Genomic DNA, 22116 nt, shown 5'->3' on the forward strand with positions numbered 1-22116 from the left:
GTGAGAGGATGGGATGGGAGAAAGGAGGAGTCAGTGGGTGGTATAAGACCTCACCTAAGTCACCTGCCATGGAAGAGGGGGGAGCAGCTGGAGGGTGTTGGGGACATCTGGTGGATGGCAGGTGTGACTCTGGTGAAGCTCCTGTTGTGGCTCAGATACAAGGTTCAGGGATTGACGGCCCAGTTGTGGAAGCTGTACCCAAGAGTCATTTAAGAATAAAAGTGTTACCCTATTCTGCCCATGGTTTGATATTTAAGGGCCTTGCTCGGCACCCCTTTCTGTTACCTCCAGCTACTTCCAAGCACCACTCCTCTTACTGAGTTTCCTCTTCATGATCAACCTTTAAAATAGCAAGGCCAACTTCCTAGTGTGGCACCTGAGGCTTTCAGGACCTCTCCCTGACTTGCAACCCAGCCACAAGCCACACTCACCATCCCTGCCACTCCCTCCCTGTCTCTTCTGCAGCTCTGAGCCTTGCTCCTTGGAAACATCCCACTAGACTACTGAGCTTCAGCATTCTGCAGGCAGGTCTTTTTGCCTGCTTTCTTCTCCAGCGCCTGGCACAGAGCAGGTGCTCAAAACAGAGTTGTTGAACGAGTGCAATGAATTCCTTCGAAACACTCAGCTTTCCCAACATAAAAGTCGGTGCTAATTGGATCTTATTTTCTTCAAAAGATTTTACAGCGGCTGAATGTTTTCACACATTTGTAAAGGGTACGAAGAGCATGTATGAAGATCTATCACTCTTTTCTTCTGTTTGCAAACACATTCCCGACAAGCACGGGGCGTTCTAGCAGGGGCCCAGGCAGCGGGGAATCATCCTAGAAGATGAGGGAGGTAAGCTGTGCCTGAGGGATGAAACAGGACTAGCACAGGCTAACTAGACAGGGGGAGGCGTCCAGGTAGGGAGAGGCCTGGCAAGAAATGCAGACCCTGAGTGTCCACAGGGCTCTGAGGCCAGTGTAAGAACAGAGAACGGGAAGAATGGGAGGGTGGGGGGAGCTGGGTAGTCTGACTCACTCCATCGACTTTTGCAAACTGTGGGAGGAACCAAGAAGTGTTTTAGAGAGCCAGATCCAGGCATTGTGTGTCCAGGGAGTGAGGGGGAAAGAAACTGTCGGTGGCGAGATGATCTTGGAGGTTCTTTCCTTTCAGATGGCCCCAAGACAGGATGAACAAGATGAGTCAGTTTAACCACATTTATTGAACACTCATTCCATACAAAGCAAGAGAAAACAGTACATGCTTGTTAGAGGCAGATATTACCGACTCTGGTTTTAAGCCACCTCTGAATCCAAGAACTCCAAACTAAACAGAACCTTAAGGAATTATTCCATTTCCAATGCCTGACAGTTTCCTCAAGATGCAGCCTGTGGCGGATACAAATATGATCCAGGAAAGGGTACTTTTCACTGCACTTTACAGACTTCAAACTAAGGAAGACAAGCAACACTTTGTGCATATAAATTTTTAGGAAGCTGTTAATCCACAGATTAGTATAGATTTCACCATCGATGAAAAACTCACCTCTAGTAAATTTTCTCTAAGAAAGGAAAATGTAAAACAACTTACCAGAACTTTAATGCAATCCAAGAAGTAACATATGCGTTTGGAGACTTGAGACTCCTTTCAAACTCAACCGGGTGTTCAGACTGAATTTAGGAGTTGAGGAAAGGACTAAAAACTTCTGGAAGAAATCAGAATAAAGTTCCGAGGACTTATTAGGCGTTTCTGGTGTACAGTCTACATTCTAGACATATTTCTGAAATCACATCATGAGAGATGGCACTGAGGGTCTAAGCTGTCTGCTTATGTGTTCACTGCATGCTGGACTTCACTGCATCAAATCCCCTAATGCCAGCTTAGACTCAACCTGTTGCCATGACACTCCCAGATTCCATCACACCTTATATGAGAAGGAAATACTGCTCTTCCCCCCTGCTCAGAGCACCTGTTTTTATTATTCTGGTGTTTTCATTCATTCATTTAATATATATTTATTGAATATCAATTCTGAAGAGCTTGAGGTTGGGTTAGGCTTTGGGAATACAATGGGGTGTGTGTGTGTGTGTGTGTGTGTACACACACACAAGGGTGGGAAGCAAAGAGAGCAATACTGAATATCAATTCTGAAGAGCTTGAGGCTGGGTTAGGCTTTGGGAATACAATGGGGTGTGTGTGTGTGTGTGTGCGTGTGTGTGTACACACACAAGGGTGGGAAGCAAAGACAGCAATAAAACCCAGAAATCCAGTCTGGGAGCTGAGTTTGGAGGAGGAATTAGAGCTGGGTCTTGAGGGTGAGTCATATGACAGGCAGGCTGATTCCTGACAAGGAAATTGTTCAGCAAGGGCCCAAAGTACTAAAGGGCATGCTCCATTCCAGAACTTTAAGAAGCTCGAGTGGCTGTGCATTATGCAAGTGTGCAGTGTACACCGAAGCAAGGAGTTTGGACTTGACTTTGTGGGTACTAAAAGCCAAGGAAGTGCCTCTGTCAGGACCAACATGCAGTAAAGGTAGGGCTCATGCCTTTTTGAGAATGACCTGCTGCTCCCTTCCAATGGGAGGGAGTGAAGGAAGACTCAGCTCCAAACACCTTCCTCCCCAGCACCGTCCTGGAGCAGGTGGCCTAGAAGGGAGTCTCCATCCCACAAAGAGGGCAACACTCGCAAGACTTCCCAGAGCGCTGCCTCCCCCCCCATGCCCTCAGTGCCTGGGCATCGCGGAGTGTCTCGGTACTATGTAAACATTGTCAGACATGCCACCTGGACATTTGCCTCCAGTGTTCCCCAAAGGACTGAAAAATTAACTCATCACCATGAAAATCACATTTCTCTAGAAACTTTTTTTTGAAAAATGCATTAACTTATGGAGAAGTTGAAAACCCAGTAAAAACTATACCCTTTCATATATGTATTCATTTAAAGTTAGTTGCATACACTTAAGCCTAAATACCTCAGTGTCTCTCCCTGCCCCCCCCCCAGTCACAGTAACATAATGATCACATCCATGGAAATTCGTCATTGAAGCAATACTATTATCTAATATACAGTCCACAATGGAATTTCTTTAATTGTCCCCAAAATGTCCTTCATGGCTTTTCTCTTAAAATCAGAATCCAAATAAGGATCAGGCTTGATTGTCAAGTTATCTTTACTTCCCCCTTTAATCCAGAACAGTCCCCTGCCTTTGTCTTCCCGACAATGACATGTCTCCTCGAAGTCCCCCAGTCTGGACTCGCCTGTTTCCTTATGATTAGATTCGGGATAAACGTTTTTGGCAACAATACACATTGTGTTTCTCATGTAACCCATCAGAAGCCACGTAATCTATGTAGTCATCTATGTATGCACCTCCTGTTACTGGCCAAGGCTGGTTACTTGGTTAACGTCAACATATAATGGTTTATGCAGTAATGAGGAAAATCCCCCTTCATAATTAACAGAATTAAAATCAGTTTCCTCTTTATAATGCGTGGTTTGACACTCTGAGGCTATCAGGATGTTCTGTTTCCCGGTGGCCTGTCCCCCAGTGGCTTTTGTATCCAATGATGGCCTCTACCTGAATCAGGCATTGGCTGCAGTGTAGTGACTTTCTCACTGTCTCGTCCCTTCCACACATAGCACTTGGTGGAATTAGTTACTACAGACCTCCTTGCCTCCCCTCTCCCCAGAACCGGCTACATAATGTGTGGAGCTTTAGTGCAAAAGCGATCCTGTTTTTCCAAAAAGAATTTCAAGATGGCAACAGCAGAGCACTAAACCAAAACCGGGGCCCCGTGCGACGGTGACGGCTGCACACCCTGGAAGCTGTCTTGCCCCCTTATGTACCTGTGCTCGTATCTTTCAGTATCACTGCTCCCAGTGGCCCCATGGAGGCCAGTGAGCCCTATCTGACTGGCTCCTGTCTTTGTCACATGTTCATGACCGTTTCTGAGTTCTTCTCTTTCTGGAACAGTGAGATAGTCTCTAGACTCACTTTGTTCCTTCCCTGCTACAAGTCTTGTGAGTTGGGGGAGTGGGTGTTTGGAAACTCAGATCTGCATGTGAGGTATGCTCACAGCTCTCATGTCATTGTTTCTGATCCTTTCAGAGGACAAGAGTAAGATTTGTTTTCTTAACCTCACAAGGTCACACCAATCCCTCCAACTCAAACCTCACACTGCTGACCTCTTCCTTGCCTGCTGCCACCCCGTGTCTGTGTCTCCACATCCTACAGTGAGAACTTTGGTTCCCCATCGCCGTTCTAGGGGTATTCACTCGTTCTTTCCTATGACACTCACCAAAGAGCCTCCCCTCCTGTCAACAAACCTACTAAATTTCAAGATTTCTTTCTTTTTCTGTTCATAGAATGTATGCCACTGATACATCAAAAATGTACTGGTTTTTGTGTGGTCTATCCAGTATACATCTAATTCCTGTGTTTCGCTCTGCATCCAACATGAGGGTTTTACTGTTTTCTTTTACATTTCCATTTTTGGAATACATGTAACCTTTCTATGGTGGAAAATTGTAAAAAGGAATGCTCAAAGGAGCCTCCTGGGCCTCCCACCCCTTTCCACTCATCCTTCCACAGGGAAACATTTTTATGTCTTTTGGTTTATCTTTCTGGTGTTTTTCTTTTCTTTTTTATGAAAATACAAGATCATATATATTCATGCATCTGGCACAAAAGATAGCATACTTCATGCAATCTTTTGTACTTTGCTTAAAAAGCACAATTTGTAATGCCATCCTCTAAAGCACAGTGTTTTTACCTTCTGCTATCAGCGCATTGAGAAAAACTGTCAATAAAAATGTACTGGGGAAACCATTTCTTAATGGCAAAAAGCATTCCTTCCAACACCAGTTTTTAGGACTACTCGATAAAATGAGGGGCTGAACTAGTCACTCCTAGAGGTCCCTTGCCATTCTAGCAGCCTAAATTATTGTCCTACGAAGGGCACAGTGTCAGGTAGCAATAACCCTCGTGTCTCGGGAACTGAATTCCTATTTACTTCTGAACACCGGCAATATTATTTTTGTAGTTGCAAAAGTTTTCAAGGGCATATTGAAGACCTGGAGCCTGGGGCTGAGGGGGCTGCAGGAAGGAAGAGAGAAATAATTAACAGGCCAAATGGTTCCACATTCCTTGAAACAAACTCAGCCCATGAACACGGAGATGTATAGAAAAGCAAGATGAAGGGCAAATGTGTATTTTGATGGAGAAGTCTTTTCTTTAGAAAGCCTTCACTTACAAGATCCTTTTATGCGGTCTATTTCTCTAGTGCATTGAAAATGATTCAATCTTCAAAAACCTGAGTCACATTTTTCCCAGAAACACCCTCGTATCAAGCAACACCTCTATCTGTAGTATCTAAATGCGGATCTCTTAAAAAGTAAAAGGGTTTTGGCAGCTGAGCAGTGTGAGGAAAGGGTAGGGGACCAAAAAATGAACCAGAATTGTGATTTTTTTTTAAGGGCCATGAAAAAAGAAATTTATTATTTTTTTCCTCACTAAATCTGGAAGGTTCCACATTTGGGTCTGGTTCAGTTACAGATAAAAAGTACTGAAATAGGGCAACCTTACTTATGTTACAATGCAGGTTAAAATGCTAGACTGGAAATAAGATCGCTTATCCCTTCTCCATGATTTATAAAACTTGAGGGACATTATAACCCGTTATAACAGAGTAAAAAGCGCATTCCAGCGAGGTATGTGCTTCTTCTAAATTCTTCATAAATTTGGCAATACTTACACATTACCTAGGAGAACCATAAAAAGACATTTTGAAGTCTTTTTCTTACCATGCTGGGAACACGGTAAATGTGCTCTTTTTAAACCATGACCTGTTACATTATGAATTTGGCAGCACCTGAAACCCAGTGCCTACACCAGGAGTTCCCTCCCTCTTCCCCCTTTAAATGAGAGGCTAATTTCCATGCCCTAATACTCTTGGGGCCACAGGAAAGAGGATGGGAGGTGTGCACGGGGAACAGGTGTCTGCCAGAACTATTGCTCTCCAGTGTGCACTGTGGAGACTGGAGGGGATGGAGGGACAGGGACAGCAGCCAGTGTGGGGACTTACTGAGTCAGGGTTCGCGATCTGCTGGCGTGCCCACGCCATTGCCGGGGACCTCCACTACCCCTGCGGCGCACAACATGTGACACGTGCCTGCGCGAAACATGACAGAGGTGCCCAAGTCTGTGCGCATTTAATTATGAGCACGGACTGAAGGTACTGTCATTGTTTAACTCGGACGACCTTTTAAATGGATAACCAACCTTGAGGCTTAATTGGATTTAAAAAAATCAATTTCTAGCCATCATACAGTGTGGGAAAGAAATGCTGCATTCCCAGGCAACAGTTAAATCAGTTTTGCTCGAGACTATCTTTTTTGTTATTTACGTTAAAATGACAATGATCCATCTTGGTAGGCGTTTTACGCATACATATACCTTTTTTAAATAACCACAGATGCCCACAGAGGCACAGCGAGTCACGTCATAAGAGAATCATTCCTTTCCGTTCAGTGGCAGGCTTAGTCATCGGCAGCAATCTCTTCACACCAATTACATGAAAAACTGAGCTAGGGATAATGACACACCGCTGTTTGCAAATCTCTCTTAGCCTCAGTTGGGTCTCATCTTTATAACCGGAAAAAAATCCTTGAGGAAGCTTTTACCAAATCACATCTTGACCATTAAATCTTTCTTGAAGAAGGTCATTTAATTTTATGCAAAGAAATGAACAATTAAAATGGCAAAAGCAGTACTGGTCTGGAAATGAGAGAGGGAAGATTCTTGTTCCAGCCTGGGGTTCTACTAGCTGTGTAATCTCTGCCACTCGTGGGCCTCCGTTTCCCCCTCTGGAAAAGGGGTAGATTTGGGGGTGGGGGTGGGAGGTTGATGAAAATGGAGGTCTATTAGTCTCCTGAGTCAGAACACCATGTTAAAACAACAACTGATTCCCTCAGCTCATCCTCTGAGAACGAGAACAAATGTTGCAAACCAGAGCCCTTTAGCCTCCAATATGACATCCTTTTATGAAACGAGAGAAATGGTGATGCTAATGGTAGAATTTGGATGATTAGCTAAAAGCAATTCTAGAATAATAGTCGACAAGCAGGAAATGCTAAACCCCTTCGTCTGCTCGAACTAAGCTTGGTTTAAAAATGTACACTATGTTGAACTGAGTCTTCTTGAAATGGTCCATTTTAACGAGATGACAGAGCTCAAGTGGAGGTCCACGCAATTACCCTGAGCATTCAGGACAGTCCAGAGAGCTCATGAGGACGATTGAACAAATGATTATTTTCTTTTACCTCAATGGGCCAGATAATTGTGCACAAGTCTCTGCTATTTGTCTCTGTAGAATGTCCCTTTGTGTTGTAAGAAGATGTGGTCGTAGACTGGTAGAATGATGTCAAGGGCGGCATGGAGTTGAGGACAGGATGCACAGGGCACAAAGCTGCCGCCCACTGCATGAAGTCCTAAATCTGAGCCCCTTTCTGATGAACTGAAGTCCCTCTGCACGGCACCCAGAGCCCTCCCTGATTCACTCTAATTCCCATCATTTGAAAGGGGGCCGTTTTCTCTCAATTTTGAAACAAAACTAAACAAAAATATCAGGCAACAAGATAAGGGATGGCATCTTGGTGGTCAAGGAAATTTGGAGAGAGGAAAATTAGTTTTTAAGGGCTAATACACAGAAACGGACTATTAGAGGCCCACATTTTCATGTATACACCGGGCTAAGTTTCAAAACATCACTAATATCAAATGAACCAAGTCTCCCTAAGTCTTAGAAGAAATGGGAACCGGATAGTTCATCAATGAATCAACCCCACTAAACTGCTGTCCTGTCCTCCCTACACAAACTAATGACTGTCCCTTCTGTGAAGACATGTTAGCCAGGTCGCTCTGTGTGGCTCGCATGTTTTGAGTAAGTAAGGGACCTGATGATTGAAATGGAGCGAGCATGTAGAATAACATGTTTAAATGTAGAGATACATTATGCGAGCCCAGGTGAGTCACTTAGCGGTGGGAACACAGCTGTGACAAGACAGACCAGGAAGTGTCCGAGGTGACTCAAACTTTTGAGTTCTTAAAGGACGTTCACTACAGTCAGCAGGGTAAACCTATACCCGTCCTGTTCTACAGTCACCTGGGCATTCAGAAGGAACCACCCAAAGACCCGCTTTCTAGTCACAGCCGAGGGCCAGACCCGAGGCTTCCAGCTCTCTGCTCAGCAGGCAAAGTGTCTGACTATACCTGCACACACTTGCAGTACCACTTCCAGAGTGGGCTACCAAACACTCGGCCAGGAAGAGCCCATGAGGTTACCACACAAGAGGCACACACAACCCATAGAGCTGCCCTTTTTATGCCAGACCTCAGCAGAACAGAGTCTAGAGTGTTCTTGAAGCCTCTGGGACATGTCTATTCTTTTGAGTGGGTCTGATTATTAGAGCCAATGGCTGGTAAATAGCTGAAGGGATGAATCAATATCTAGTCAAAAACGAGGGGAGAGCATAGTCAGAGGAGCATGCTTCTGTGCTGTGGCCACTTCAGAACAGCTACCAGTACCAGCAGCATCCAAAGACTCAACCCCCAGCTCGCCAAGGTGACTACTTGGCAAGACAGCTCCCACTTTTGTACATGTGGACTCTAATGTTTAACTAAAAAGAGACAGACATCTGCCCAAGTGCCTGACAAAGAACCATCGTGTCCTTGAAGACACAGACATTTGAGGGGAAGTACAGCCCTGGCTTTGAGTTCAACTGGCAAACACTATCCCTAAAGTTCTCAGTGTAATAGGATAAGGAAACAGTCCAAGTCATTTAGAAGTTCAAGTCCCCCTGAGCCTATGTATAATAATTACTTCTCAACAAAGCATATATACTAAATTTTATTTGAAGATCTCTAAGTGGTTCTTCGCAAGTATGTAAAGACTAGATTTTCCTAAGAAAAATGATTATCACCCTGGCTGGAAAGCTTGGTTGGTTAGAGTGTCATCCCAAACTGCAGAGGTGGCTGGTTTGATCCCCGGTCAGGGCACAGACAGGAACGGACTAATGTTCCTCTCTGCCACCACCACCCCCAAATTAAAACAAAAATAATGTATTTATTTGTCTTTAAAAAAAAAAAGAAAGAAAAAGAATTATCTGCCTTTTTATCTACTAGATAGTAAGAGATTGGTCCCTTTGAAAGTGCCCACTAGATACACAGATGGACCTTCAGACACTGAGGCAAAGGCCTCAGGCCCAAACAGTCTCTCCCATACCCCAGATGCATTTGAAGAAAAACATGAACCCCATCCCTAAAATTAATACTAGGATTGCAGGATGTTGTTTAATCTGCATGATTGCTTTATTGTACAAAAAGTTTCCAGTAACAGTAAATTAGTTTTTAAAAAGGACGAAAAAAGGCATGTTGGATAGAAGCACTTCACTAATTGTTTTATTTAAGCACACACAAAAAAGTCTTATCTGACCAATTAGGTTGGGAGGGTTTCATTACTTTTAAAGACATTAGCTAGGATAAAACACTAAAAGGGCTTGTGTCAAAACAAATAAATAATGTTCTCTCAATTAGCAGAGAGAGAGAGAGCAGTAAATCTGTTAGAGACATACATACAACTGCTTTGCGCCCATGCTGAAGCCGTCCCCCCTCCCCCCCCCCACATTAATAACCAGAGACAGTAGATTCAGTTATAATCTGGGGTAAGATCAGGAGCTCTGGAGACTTGACCAACAACGTTCGCATCTGTCCTCTCACCCAGGCAGACAGAGCCACCTGGGGCATGCAGAGGAGCATGTGTCCTGCTGGCCCTCGTCTCAGGGCAAACCCCACGCCACAGGAGAGACCAGCAGCGATGAACATCCTGCCGTCCCACCGACAAGGGCTTCGCAGGTAGAGAAGCCTGTCTCCTAGGGAAGGAAAGTTCCAGGACCCCACCACTGAGAGTCTCTCATTGCCCCCAGGGCTGCTGATCTTTCCTCAGTAAAGGCTCAACAGAAAAATACAGTGTTTTGAGGAGCTCAGCAAGTCAGTGCACCGGCTCTGGGCCCGCTTCCCGCTCTGGGTCATGGTCATGGCAGCAGCAACTCAGGCTTTAGCTCGTACTGCCCTGGTTTCAGTCAGAATGAAGAGTACCTCCACCCCAATGAGATTTTTAACACCATTTCGAATCAGATCCCTATGGTTTTACCCAAATGGGTTGGGGGACAAACACCAACCCTAATTACCCTATTTACTGAAAATAAATATAAATAAATGGCGATCCTTTCTTAAAGGGTCACTTTCTGTCACGGACAATTAAGACAACGTTTACAAAGCTTTAACAGTGATCCAGTACCACCATCACAGACCATCTGGGAGGACAGCCCCTCTGAACAGCCCCACTCCTAGGAGCAGCTGGTCTATCGGGACACTGGACTCTACTGTTGGGTTAAGGTCGGCTGGGACGAGAAAAGATGCCTACAGCTATTCTCAGTATCTGCAGAAGCCCTACATTTCAGGGACAATCAAGGAGGGGCTGCACTCTTATTCCCTGGCCTGGCCTTCTTTTCCTAATAAATAATTGTTTGTCAGGGAACACCATGCTTCTCTCCTGAAATGCCAGGGACACCTTCAGATCATTCTACAGCCACATCAGTCATCAAGCCAGTGGCTCCCTGGCGCTGTCAGCAACTTGGGAAGGGAAGGCTGGGACAACTTGAATCTCTGGACTTGAGTTTAAATTTCTAGAAACAACTTCAAGTCAAATTCTAGAGTAGCATTTTAGGTGACTGGTCCAAAAAAAAGTAGCACAGTAGAGGTAAAAACAATGGAAAAGCCACCAAAAATTATACAAAGACCATTAAAACTACACTTGTGTCTCAAGAGCAATTAAAGCATGAACAACTTCAGTTTCCAACATCATTTTCCACACTAGTCTATAGTTCTAGGACTATATTTGAGCACCGTATTGGTAACAGGGAAACACATGGTCAAGTCCTGCTTTGGCGATCTGATTTGCACTCACACAAACGAGGACTGCCCCCGGTTTTCACAACCTGCAGGAATATGCCTATTTTCTGGGCACATTAAGTGGCAATGGGAAGCCAATAAATCAAACCTCTCGTAGAATATTTTACTTTGAAATGGAGTGATGTTTGGTTAATAATTTGAGACCCAAATGGGGTGACCCATTTAGAATGGCCTCTATGTAAATTCACAGTTCATTAAATGGTGCTGGTTTGAACAGGTCATTATGTAGTTAGTATATATGCAATGAACTGAGCAAGGATGGCTGGGGACGCATACAGGGACACACAGGCTGATTCTGGTGACTTTATGACACTGCCAAGCTTCCTTTTAATGTGAGGTTAGTTCAAATCACCAACTTTTAAATTTAGGTGGTTCTGCTCAGTAACCCTTTTGGTTTACTGTAGAAAACACAGCGCACCAATTTTAGATGAGGACTACTCCATTTACAATTAATTTAAACTTATGAAGCTGTTTTAACTGGCCCATCTAAATGTGTTAATTAACATCAATGATGGTTTCTTATTTTTCACACTTTGTTACTCTGATCATTAACAGTGATGGAAAAGCGAAATTAAGGTAATGGGGAACGGATTATAAATTCTTAAAGGACCTCTCAGTTTGTTTTCAACTGGAAAATAGCGAGAGAAAGATGAAGAGGCATTTTTACCTCTACCCATAAATTTTTGGTACCAAATTCTTAAAAACCAGATGATTTTCAAAAATTTTTTTCCCAAAAATTATTTTAACATGCTGCTCAGACATGACTGCTAAGAAAAACAGCACATTCACGATAATATTGAACAGCCTGTGGAGTGCCTGTAAACGTTCCACTCATTTTCTCTCTAAAAACGATGGGACTGATGACAGAACTCCACCTCTAGTCTGCAGCAGTACCAAAGGTCCTTAAACTCGCGACCATGAAGGAGAAACAGAAGCCCACTCCCCTCACTTGAGCACTGTGCTGAGGAGTCCACACGACGCTGGTGCCTGACGCGGAGCCGGGAGACGCCTCCGCGGGCAGCCGGCGCAGCCCAGACCCTCGTACCCGGATCCGCACGCGGCACACACAGACCCCAGGCCGCTTAGCGAGACTTCACGCCGACGAGGACAACAATGAGGACAATAATGATGACAAATAATATTAAAATCACAAGCATCTTCCGATTCTTCTTTTGATACTGCTCTGCCTACAGAAAGAGGGAAAAAAGGCCGTCATTTTCCCCAAAATCAAGTCTCACTCGTTTCTAACCCTAGACTTCCATTTCCTTCTATATCTGACATCTGGGCCACAGGCTCCTTTAGTACAACCCCCTCCATCGATTCACAGGAACTCACTCAGCCCACGTGGAGGGTCCCTGACATGGAGCTCCTGTCTCCCAGGAGGCACTCACACAAGTTTGGGATCTGCCACACAGACAAGGCCAGCGGGAAAAAGCAAAGGTCTGCCTTCAGTCCGGATGACCCGGCTGAGGACCTCCTCTAGCTGTGAAAGGCCCGCATGTGGGCCCAGCTCTCTGGTGGAGCGCAACCGTTACGATAAAATCACACTGCTGGCTGATGGAGCCACAGCAGTGAGTGTGGGGCTGCTGGCCCCAGAGCTTGACTCCTACCTTCCATGAATATGGCAACAAGAAAAAATTCATCCTTCGAAATAAAACTGGAAAAGTGCTGCCCACGGGGGTCAAGTACAGAAGCAACCCCCCACCCAAAGAGAAGTCCCTGAGCTGCTAATGACACAACAGAGGGGTACTTCTAGAGCTCAAACACCCCCAGACTTCACCTGTGCACAACAGCCTAAGTGACGCCATGCCTGTCGTAGAGAAATGTGACCAGAAAAGGGGCGGTGGAGAAGAGAGTTGTGAAGGTGTCCCTAACCACATGCAGGAAGGGCACACCCGCCCCTTCCGACAGCACTGTCTCACTATCTCACGGTGAAGGAAAGAAGACAGCCTGATGAAGACACCTGCTAAGAATGTCCCATCTCTCCTGCCCTCCTTCCGTGTCCCCACCCACCTGAATGGAGTTTTGTTTGCTAAGTGGGCCGCCCCTCTCCCCAGGACCACTCATCAACCAGGAGGAAACATCAGGAAGACAGGTCTCGAAAGTCCCAAAGCTCCATCATCCTTCGATGGGCTGACTGCCGAGGAGAAAGCCCGCGTGCTCCGATAGCAGTGACGGCAGAGATAAGATGAGCATGCTTACTTTTCCAATGAGTAACCCAGGACATCAGGGGAGTCAACACTAAATGATACACTTTAAAACCTCTCAAAATGATTTATAAAGGAGAACCTAAAACAAAATTTGTAGTTCCCACTACATTTGTACACTCCTGAAGATAAGTTTTTCCCTTATCTGTGTTACAGTACTAAATATGTTTCACTAGATTTTAGGAAACTTCACAACCAATGCATAATCCCACAACAGATCAAAACCTGGGTATTACAGAGTGAGAAACTAAAGTCAGTTTCACTACTTTACTATACAAGGCTTGGCCACCAAACGATTCTTAAATGCTTAAAAAGCCCTCTGCATACAAAGGCAAGCCGTTCCTTCCTCATAATAGGCTGGAGTCTCATGCCCAGCCCATATAGCGACGAGCACACAGAAGAGTGAAGGGTTTCCAGGCAGACCTGTGCACAGCCTCACCTTGGCACCTGAAGCTACTAGGAGAGGGCCGCTCTGTGGGAGGAAGGGACTGGCTCCCAGAATGATGGGAGAGCACATTAATGCACCAGAAAAGGCTCCCGGTATGGCAGAAATACCAGTGGGTCTCAAAGTTACAAAAGGATGGAGAGAATTTACTTTATCTGTGAAGTATTATATTCCTTTTAAGAAAATATGCACCCAATTATATACAAAAGCCACTCATCAGTGTATGAATATGTTTCTCATAAATGGTTACAAGAGTTCTAAGATACTTTCCATTTATTTTTAACAAATATCATGAAAAATATCCCTGAAATAGCCACCTTATTAGCAAAGAATAAGAGAGCTAATAATACTCTCACTTCAACAAACTACTCTTTGTCAAGGTAAGCACACAGATGTACTGAGGTAATTAAAAAAAATGAGATTCTGATCTTCTCCAGGGTGACTCTCCACCATCAATTCATCAGAAATGTGTCACGGCAGCAGAGGCTGTGTCAGCAGCAGCAAGCCAACAAGACGCTCAACCACATTTTAGCAAATGCCCGTTCCACTGATCTAAAACAGGAAGACTCAACGAGTGCAATACACTGCTCACAAAATTAGGGGGTATTTCACAATGAATAGGAAGTGATGAAATATCCCCTAATTTTTGTGAGTAGTGTTATTTTCTAGAAGGAAGAAAACTCCAATTCCTTTAAAATTTACTATCATAGAAGGGAGCTGTCAGAAATGTCAAATCTAAGTGTAAAGTGCCTCTGGAAACACTAACCTCAGCATAAAGGCCAACTGCCCTCATGGTCACCCGGGAGGAAACAGTACATCTACTTGTACACTCCCGTGCTGAAGGTGACAACAAACGAGTGCCGAGACAGTTATGCTGGAAGACAACAGCCTGTGAATCCTTGATATTCGATAACAGTCCCTCCAATTCTCAACTACTGAAAGATAGGGTATTACCTTGTGAAGCTGTTTCAAGCCATCCTCAGTTTTGATACAGGATTGTTCAACATTATAGTCAATTCTATCAAGGACTGTGCCCTGGTAAAAATGAAAGTGACAGTCAATAGCCACACCTGAGGAAAGTGGACTCATAACCCAGCACGCAGACCGCAGACGCAGCCCCGCACAGGACTGTGGGTCTGACTCAGCCGCGCTGCCCAGGGCCTGAGAAGGCTCTGGAACTGCCCCAGCAATAGTAGGCACTCAGGGGCAGAGTGCAGTGTTGGACTGCAATAAAGTCTAGCTCATGAGAAATACTGACAAACTGAGGTTTCTGTTTTGGATTTCGCCATTTTAGGATATGCCAGACTTACTGGTGCTTTAAAATAAAGACATGGCTGAGTAAAAATAGGCTCTGAGCAGCAAAGGGCAAGCTTCTGTGCCCACCTGCTGCTTAAATACTTAGATTCAAGGAAGCAGCAAATGCCAATTTGGCCAGACCTGGTTATGATTAGGCCTGGAAATTGACTATCGTGTCTACAAACGTCAGCACAGGTCTCCATGGTTCAGAGCAATGACCATGTGCTCCAATCCACCATGTAAAATTTCACATCTGCCTCAAGGAGAATTTTGTTCTTAATTATTTAATCCCTTGATTCAAACAGAGCAGGGAACACTGGGCTATACGAGAGATCAGGGCTTTTAACGGAAACATGCTGTATCAGAAGAGATAGCAAGAGCCGCTCCCTGGGAGCCACAGGAGTAATTAATGTAACTAGATCTTCCGCAGCCTCAACACTCCACTCTCAGCTGGTTTCAGGGGGATCAGGACCGAAATCCCCACTGGCAAGATAATAAAATACCCTAATCAGATTGTAACAGTGAACAAACAATTTAATTCCACTTGAAAGCTAGTGGTTCCAGTCGCCATTACACAATAATCTGCCAAAATTAAAAGGGAAACCTTATCTATTGCCAGGATCATTGCTGGGCCTGGGCAGAACCAACGCGGGGTGCTCATGAGAGCAGAGAACATAAGAACTTCTACTGACATTTATTTTATCTAAAAAAGGGTTTATTTTTTATGAACAGTAGTATGGGTATATAACTTGTATATACATACATTGGGGGAGTAGGTTAAAATTATTCTCCTGATAAAAGTGCAGTCAAAACAAGTCTGGAGGAAGACCAGATTTATGACAGGAAACCCATCAATGAGGAAGGTGAACTCACGTACCTGCTCTACAATCATTGCTCCCAAGTCCCTAAATATTTCATTTAGGTCGGAAATCGACTGCACAATCTGGCGAATCTCCCGCTCCCTCTCCTCCACCATCAGCGTGTTCTGCTCCACCAGCACCAGCTGCTCGTCTGTGAAACCCTAGCAAAACAAGAGTACAGAATCTGGATGTTAAATTCTACCCCCTCAAAAAAGCTATGGTGTACCATTTTAAATATAATTTAACAAAATTCGTTCCTGAAAATATTTCTATAAAGCACATAACAACATATAAACATTCATTTTTCCCTAACAGAAAAGATCCAGATTCCCAAAAAGTGGTACCTAAAGCAGGACTGGTCAAAGCAGGGCACCTGGAGAGGATCTCCTGCCTGCAGCCGCCAAGAGCTGGCTAGCAACACCAGCGGGGAGACCCTGAGCATCTTTCCCCAAGGTCCTGGGGGCAACTACAAGGTCTGCTTGCAGCCTTGGGAAAGGAAGAAACAGTCTGGCCCATAGCTGTCCTTCAGCCCGCTATAAAACTACGTGATGCAGCACTGGTCCGTGGGCCTTGTACACAAGTTACAGGTCTACGAAGAGAAGAAAACAGAAGGCAGCCCCTTCACGTACCCGATCATAAAGAGTATTATCGTCTCCATCATCCACTAGTGGTACTGATGTATCAAAAAAGTGCTGGGATCTTTCCTCTCGGTTCTTCATGCCTATCATAGATAGGAATTCACTTTACTCGAATATGTAAACCATCCTGGTTACTGTTCCATCATTAAAAAGGGGAAATCTAGATTAAAACTCAACAGTCAAAATGGAGATACTCTTAGCAGTGTTAATAGTGGTGGTGGGGGGGTCAGAAAAGGATTATAAACACACAACATGCAAGCACTTTGGGTTAGTCAAGACAAAATGACAATGTAAATGTGTATAATTCACCTGATGTCAAGTGAATGATGAAATGACACAACCATCTGAGCATCTCTAAGTGGAGCAGAAATATTTAACTGCTGTTACAAAACATTTAAAAATATCAATATTTTTCTCTAGAAGCATCTGTAGTATGAATTCCAAATATCCATAAATCAAATTTTAGAAGTAATAAGATTAAAATGCAAATATGCAGTTGTCAGAGGCAGGGAGGACTAGGTTTTTTAGAGTATGTGGGAATATTACTGATTTCATGGCAATAAAGAAACAGTTTATAGAGTAATCAGGATGAGGATGTAGCTGAAACAGCCATGCTATTTGGAATCAGAGACCTACCTGGAGAAGTGCTGAAACCACTTCCCAGAAAAGTGTCCAGGAACTCTCAAGTATTTGGGTTGTTATGGAAATATAGAGCTTTAATGTGATTGTGATTAGTTTTACTAATTAATTAGCAGCTCCCAATTCTAACACATAGAAAGCTACATGTTTTTCTATGTGCTAGGTTGAGTTTCAAGTTCTTTAGGCTTGACACTAAGTTTTTTCTTAGATGTGAACTCTGTAACACCATCCTCAGCCTCCATGGGGACTGGTGTCACACAGGGGCAGCGCAGTGGACGGTACAAGCGGGGAACCAGGACCCCGCACAGAAGATAAGAACAAACAGCCCTGGGCTCTGCCGAGAGTGCCTCCCACTCACGCTTCAGGTAGCCGGCCTGCGCGTGCCGGAAGCCGGTGGACAGCTCCTGCAGGGCCTGCGCCAGCGAGGCCACCACGTTGCAGAGAAGCCGCTCCTCCTGCTCCGAGCAGATCCTGCGAGCCCGGCTGGGCAGGGCCTGTACTGCGCGCTGGCACCTGTGGAAGAGCTGAGAGGAGCCCTGAATTCTACTCCCTGTCCCCACACGAGGCCCAGTAAGACTTGAAACTATGCTCATACAGACCAACATGAACAAGGGTGAGCAGGGCCCAATTCTCACACAGGACACTGAGCCAGGTCTGAACCAACACTGTGTGTGCAGACTGCTCTGCCCCACCCATGCCTACCAGTCTTGCTGCTTCTCACTCTGCCCCAGCAGCCCCCAGGAGGCATGTCTTATTAGCCCCATTTTGCAGACAAGCACAGAGTCAGGGATCCGGGCCCTGGTGCACTGCTGAGAGCCAAGAGTCCAACAGCCTGAGCCCAGGAAGACCTTTCCTCAGCACCGCCCTCCTCTCACCCCAAGCACACAGGAGATTTAAACAAATCAAAAATGTGAACACTAAAACTTAAACACTGCTTATATGACTTAAAATGACTCGAATTTAATATTTTACATTTTTTTTTCTACAATACTACAATAATATAATCAGTGTGGGGTAAAAACTCCCAATCCCCAATTATGAGGACAATTTTTTAACATAAAAAATGTTTAAATACTAAGTTATAGACATTTTTAAAATCAAATGATTGAATTCAGTAATGCTCTAAATCAACCCACAGAAGGATCTATCAACCACCAAAAAATAGTCCCCACTCCTCTAGACATGGTGCTCATACGTGGACATGTGGAGAAGCTCAGAGCCTCTTGAAGTCCCTTCCAGAACCTCAGGCCAGGACCTGAAACTGAAGGACTGACTCCCATCTGACTAAAGTTGTACCACCTATGGCTTCTGAGATGGTTTTGAAGGCTGGGAACCCACTTCCATCCTCACCTGCGTGATCTCCTGGGTGGTTATCTCAATGGCATGTTCTTGCTCACTGCTGTCATCCAGGGTGGGTCTGTTCAAATGCTGGTCATGCAGGCTGGCTAATTCCTTCATTTTCTGTTTAATCCGGCCAATATCATACTGGATCTAAACAAATGAAATCACCAGAAACCCCAATGACTGTCTGCAGGGTATGTGACTGCCTCTAAGACAATTAGCTACACTCTGAGCACAGAGTTCTGTCTTCAGCCAACTTGTAGGCTACCTGATGCATGAGCACCTTTCCATTCAAATATCCAGGAATTCAAATACCATTCCTCCATGTTATATAGTTCTTCAATTTCATTCTATATAGTTCAGGTAGGTACTGCTAAGCCAAAAATCACTAACACACACAAAGATGCACACACATCTTTGTTGTGGTGTTCACATTGAGTTAACTAAAAGATAAAGTTTTTCCAGGACATGTATTCAAGTGTAGCCAAATCAGTTTTTATGTCAAATATCTTAAAATATGTTTATGTCATGGCCCTGGCCAGTTAGCTCAGTTGGTGAGAGAGTCATCCCAAAATGCCAAAGTTGCAGGATTAATCCTTGGCCAGGGCACATACAGCAAGCAATCAGTGAGTGCACAATTAAGTGGAACAACAAATGAATGCTTCTCACTCTTTCTCTCTCTCTCTCCCCTTCCTCTCTTTATCTTTCTAAAATCAATCAATAAATATTTTTAAAAAACTTTAAAAATGTTAATGTCATAACTACTTAAATAAATAAGACAGTGTGAAACTAACATTCAACTTACTTCATCCACTCCATCCACCCACTTTGGAGGCGACCGTTTTGTCACACCAATGGCAGCTTCTGGGTCTAAGCTAATGCCTGACACCAGAGCCATACGGTCATCGGCAAGCTACAGGGTAATAAAGGAACATTACAAAATTATTCAGATTCAGTTTAGCTAAAAGCACATGCTTATTCTCTTCTAAGTGTCTCTCCCTAAGAAAATACAGAAATGGAGGAGTAGACGCACTTGCCTGACTATACACTTGTTTTTGAGACTGCTAAGGATGGAACTGTTTTCCTATCTTTTCATGCACCAGCTCTTAATTTTCTTGGACATACTTGTGAACATGAATTTGACTTGATTTGCCTATAGAAATGCAATAAAAAAATCAATAAAAGCTCCTTTAAAAAATAAACCTCTTACTATTCAAAAATTAATGTGATCAGACACAAGTTAAAAAAATACTAGGCTGGGATGTAAAACACAGCATAGGGAATAAAGTCAATAATACTGTAATAAGTACATATGGTACAGGTGGGTACTGGAAATATAAGGGGAACACTGTGTAAAGCATATGACTGCCTAATCACTAACGCTGTACATCTGAAACAAATACAAACTGCAGTTGAAAAATTTTATAAAAAGAAATAAAAAATATACTAGGTTGTAAATGGAATGAATATACACAGTTCAATAGTAGCAATTTTTACCTACATACATTTAGTTTATTTTGGAAATAAACTAAATTTAAGTTAAGTGGGCTGATCCATTTAACTTGGTCACAAGATCATTAACCATGTGTTAAAATGTGTAAAAAAAATGCTTAACTGGTTAGCAAATTATCTACCATTTGGCAACAAAAGCAATCCTTACAATCTCAATTCAGTCTTACACTGGTATTTCCTTTCTTCCGTTAAACGTGCACAGGCAACATTTTCACTTGTTTTGAAATTATATCGACAGTTCTTGTTTACTTTACCTATATAACACACTGTCTTAGAAAGCTCTGAAGAACGGAAGGGAAATCCCAGGGTTGGGGCTTGGTTAAGTTGTTCTCTTGCCTGGAGGCAGTGAATATGAAGAAAGGCTCTGGTCCAGAGCTCAGAATTATAAATGCTCATTTCCAAAGATCCAAATGATGATAAAAAAAAAAGTAATGGGAAATAGTATATAAAAGACCTTTGTAGGTAACACTTTGCACATTTTCTAAACCACAGTGCAAAACTGGATGAAGAATTGATGTTGCCTGTCTTCCCTTTTCCTTACATTTATCTCTATTTACTTTTTCATTCATTCAGCAAATACCTGTTCGCTTTTCTAACAATAAAGGAACAAGACAAAAAATTTTAAATCCACAGGTGAAGGGAAAGAAAAATATCATATAAGAAGAAGAAAAAAACAATAATAAAAGAATTCTTCAAGTAATGAGCAATGAATTCAGAACAGGGAGTTGACAGCAACATTCCTAAAAGCAACCGGAGTCTTGCATCTGCTCCCCCACACCCTGGTGAGGTTCTGCAGCCACTTCTTAGAGCATTCTGTGAGTTCAGAGTGTGTATCACGCAAAGGCCACACTGCAGGGACCAGAATGCCCATCACTGCCCAGGAGAGTCTGAGTCGCAACTGAGTCCACTGGCACTCGCTGCCACAAGGACCCTGCCCAGTGTCCTTCCAAGTCTTAAACAAAATTGGTGTGTCCGTCAAAATTGGTGACAGCACCGCCACCTTGTTTGTTTTTAGAAGTTTACTAATAAGAATTTTACATTTCTTTTATGATTTTAATCCTCACAGAAGCTAGGTGAGCTAGGAACCTATTATTCCTTTCTATAAATGAGGAAATTTGGAAAAGTTAAATATTTATACTTTGCCCAAGGTCACAAAGCTATTAGTGACAAATTAAAACCTGGGTTGGCTGACTCCAAAAGCTCCATCCACTCCACCAGCTGCCAATCACTTTGACAGGCCCATGAAATATAACTGCAATTTGCTAAGAAGACAAATCAAAACAACAAACGCTCAGATTAAAACTACAACACCCAAAACAGGCCTCCGCCATATCGGTTCCCTGCCAACTGCACCAGGAACTACGGGACAGGTTCCCCCAAGAGCATACAAGTGTCAACAAAAAGCAGCCTCTCTCACTGACATCTGTGGATACAGGGACAGGGGATAGACCTCATCCCATACAGGGCTGGCAGAGGGAAAGGCAGAGCTGTTTAATTCTCAAGTCCTACTGCAAAAGCTCCAAGAGGTTTGACTGTCTAGTGGGTACACTGACCAAGGCACAAAGACAAACTACAGATCCAATTCCCAGTGTCTGCCAGCTATACAGACATTGTGCATGATCTATGAAAGGGACAGAGTTGCTACCTGACTGAAGCAGAACTTGAACTTAAACCTGCAGCTGTTTATATAAAGCAAAGCCTAAAAGTGCTAAGGTGCCTCTTCATGGGTCACAGTATGGCAGTTTGTCATCTAGCCCACTACATTTTATTATTACACCACATTTCAATAGAGTAATAATTCGTTTTATTTGTAGTTTTTAAACTCAGGATCGTATTTGTACTGTTTTTACTCTTTATACATGCACATTAAACTAAAATAGACATAGAGATTGTTATTTACCTAAATCATCTGCATAGTAATTACTATCAATTTATCTGAAACAAATGAGAAATCTTAAATCATGTATGAAAAGTCAACTGAAGTAGATTCAACTCTTTTAAGCAGTACTTGATTGTACACGATAGATGCCCTCCCCCAAACTGCACATAAGTCAAAACTGGGAAGAAGACTCTGCTAAGCGTCCCCCCTACATGAAAGGGACAGCTGCCAGCCCATCGACGGCCCTAGGTTTGCCCACATCCTACAGTAGGACTTTGCCAGGAAGAT

At 43.6% G+C, this 22116-nt stretch overlaps 1 protein-coding gene across 7 annotated transcripts in view; it reads right to left on the reverse strand.

The window, feature by feature from the left end:
• Nucleotides 1-86: 86 nt before the first annotated feature.
• Nucleotides 87-22116, reverse strand: part of STX16 (syntaxin 16) — a 34828-nt gene continuing 12798 nt past the window's right edge. For 2 of the 7 annotated variants that reach the window (XM_066235004.1, XM_066235002.1), the window contains exons 2-8: nt 19243-19350; nt 18447-18587; nt 17455-17620; nt 16449-16540; nt 15837-15980; nt 14618-14698; nt 9326-12198 (exon numbers count right to left, since the gene is read on the reverse strand). In XM_066235004.1, coding sequence (XP_066091101.1) covers nt 12094-12198; nt 14618-14698; nt 15837-15980; nt 16449-16540; nt 17455-17620; nt 18447-18587; nt 19243-19350 — 837 coding nt within the window. In that variant the 3' untranslated portion in view covers nt 9326-12093. Of the gene's footprint in view, nt 193-1250; nt 1434-1572; nt 1688-9325; nt 12199-14617; nt 14699-15836; nt 15981-16448; nt 16541-17454; nt 17621-18446; nt 18588-19242; nt 19351-22116 lie in introns of those variants that run through there. The other 5 variants (XM_066235001.1, XM_066234999.1, XM_066234998.1 and 2 more) reach the window with 5 other exon arrangements.

This window comes from Saccopteryx bilineata, chromosome 6, assembly GCF_036850765.1.
Source record: "Saccopteryx bilineata isolate mSacBil1 chromosome 6, mSacBil1_pri_phased_curated, whole genome shotgun sequence".
NCBI classification, from domain to species: Eukaryota; Metazoa; Chordata; class Mammalia; order Chiroptera; family Emballonuridae; genus Saccopteryx; species Saccopteryx bilineata.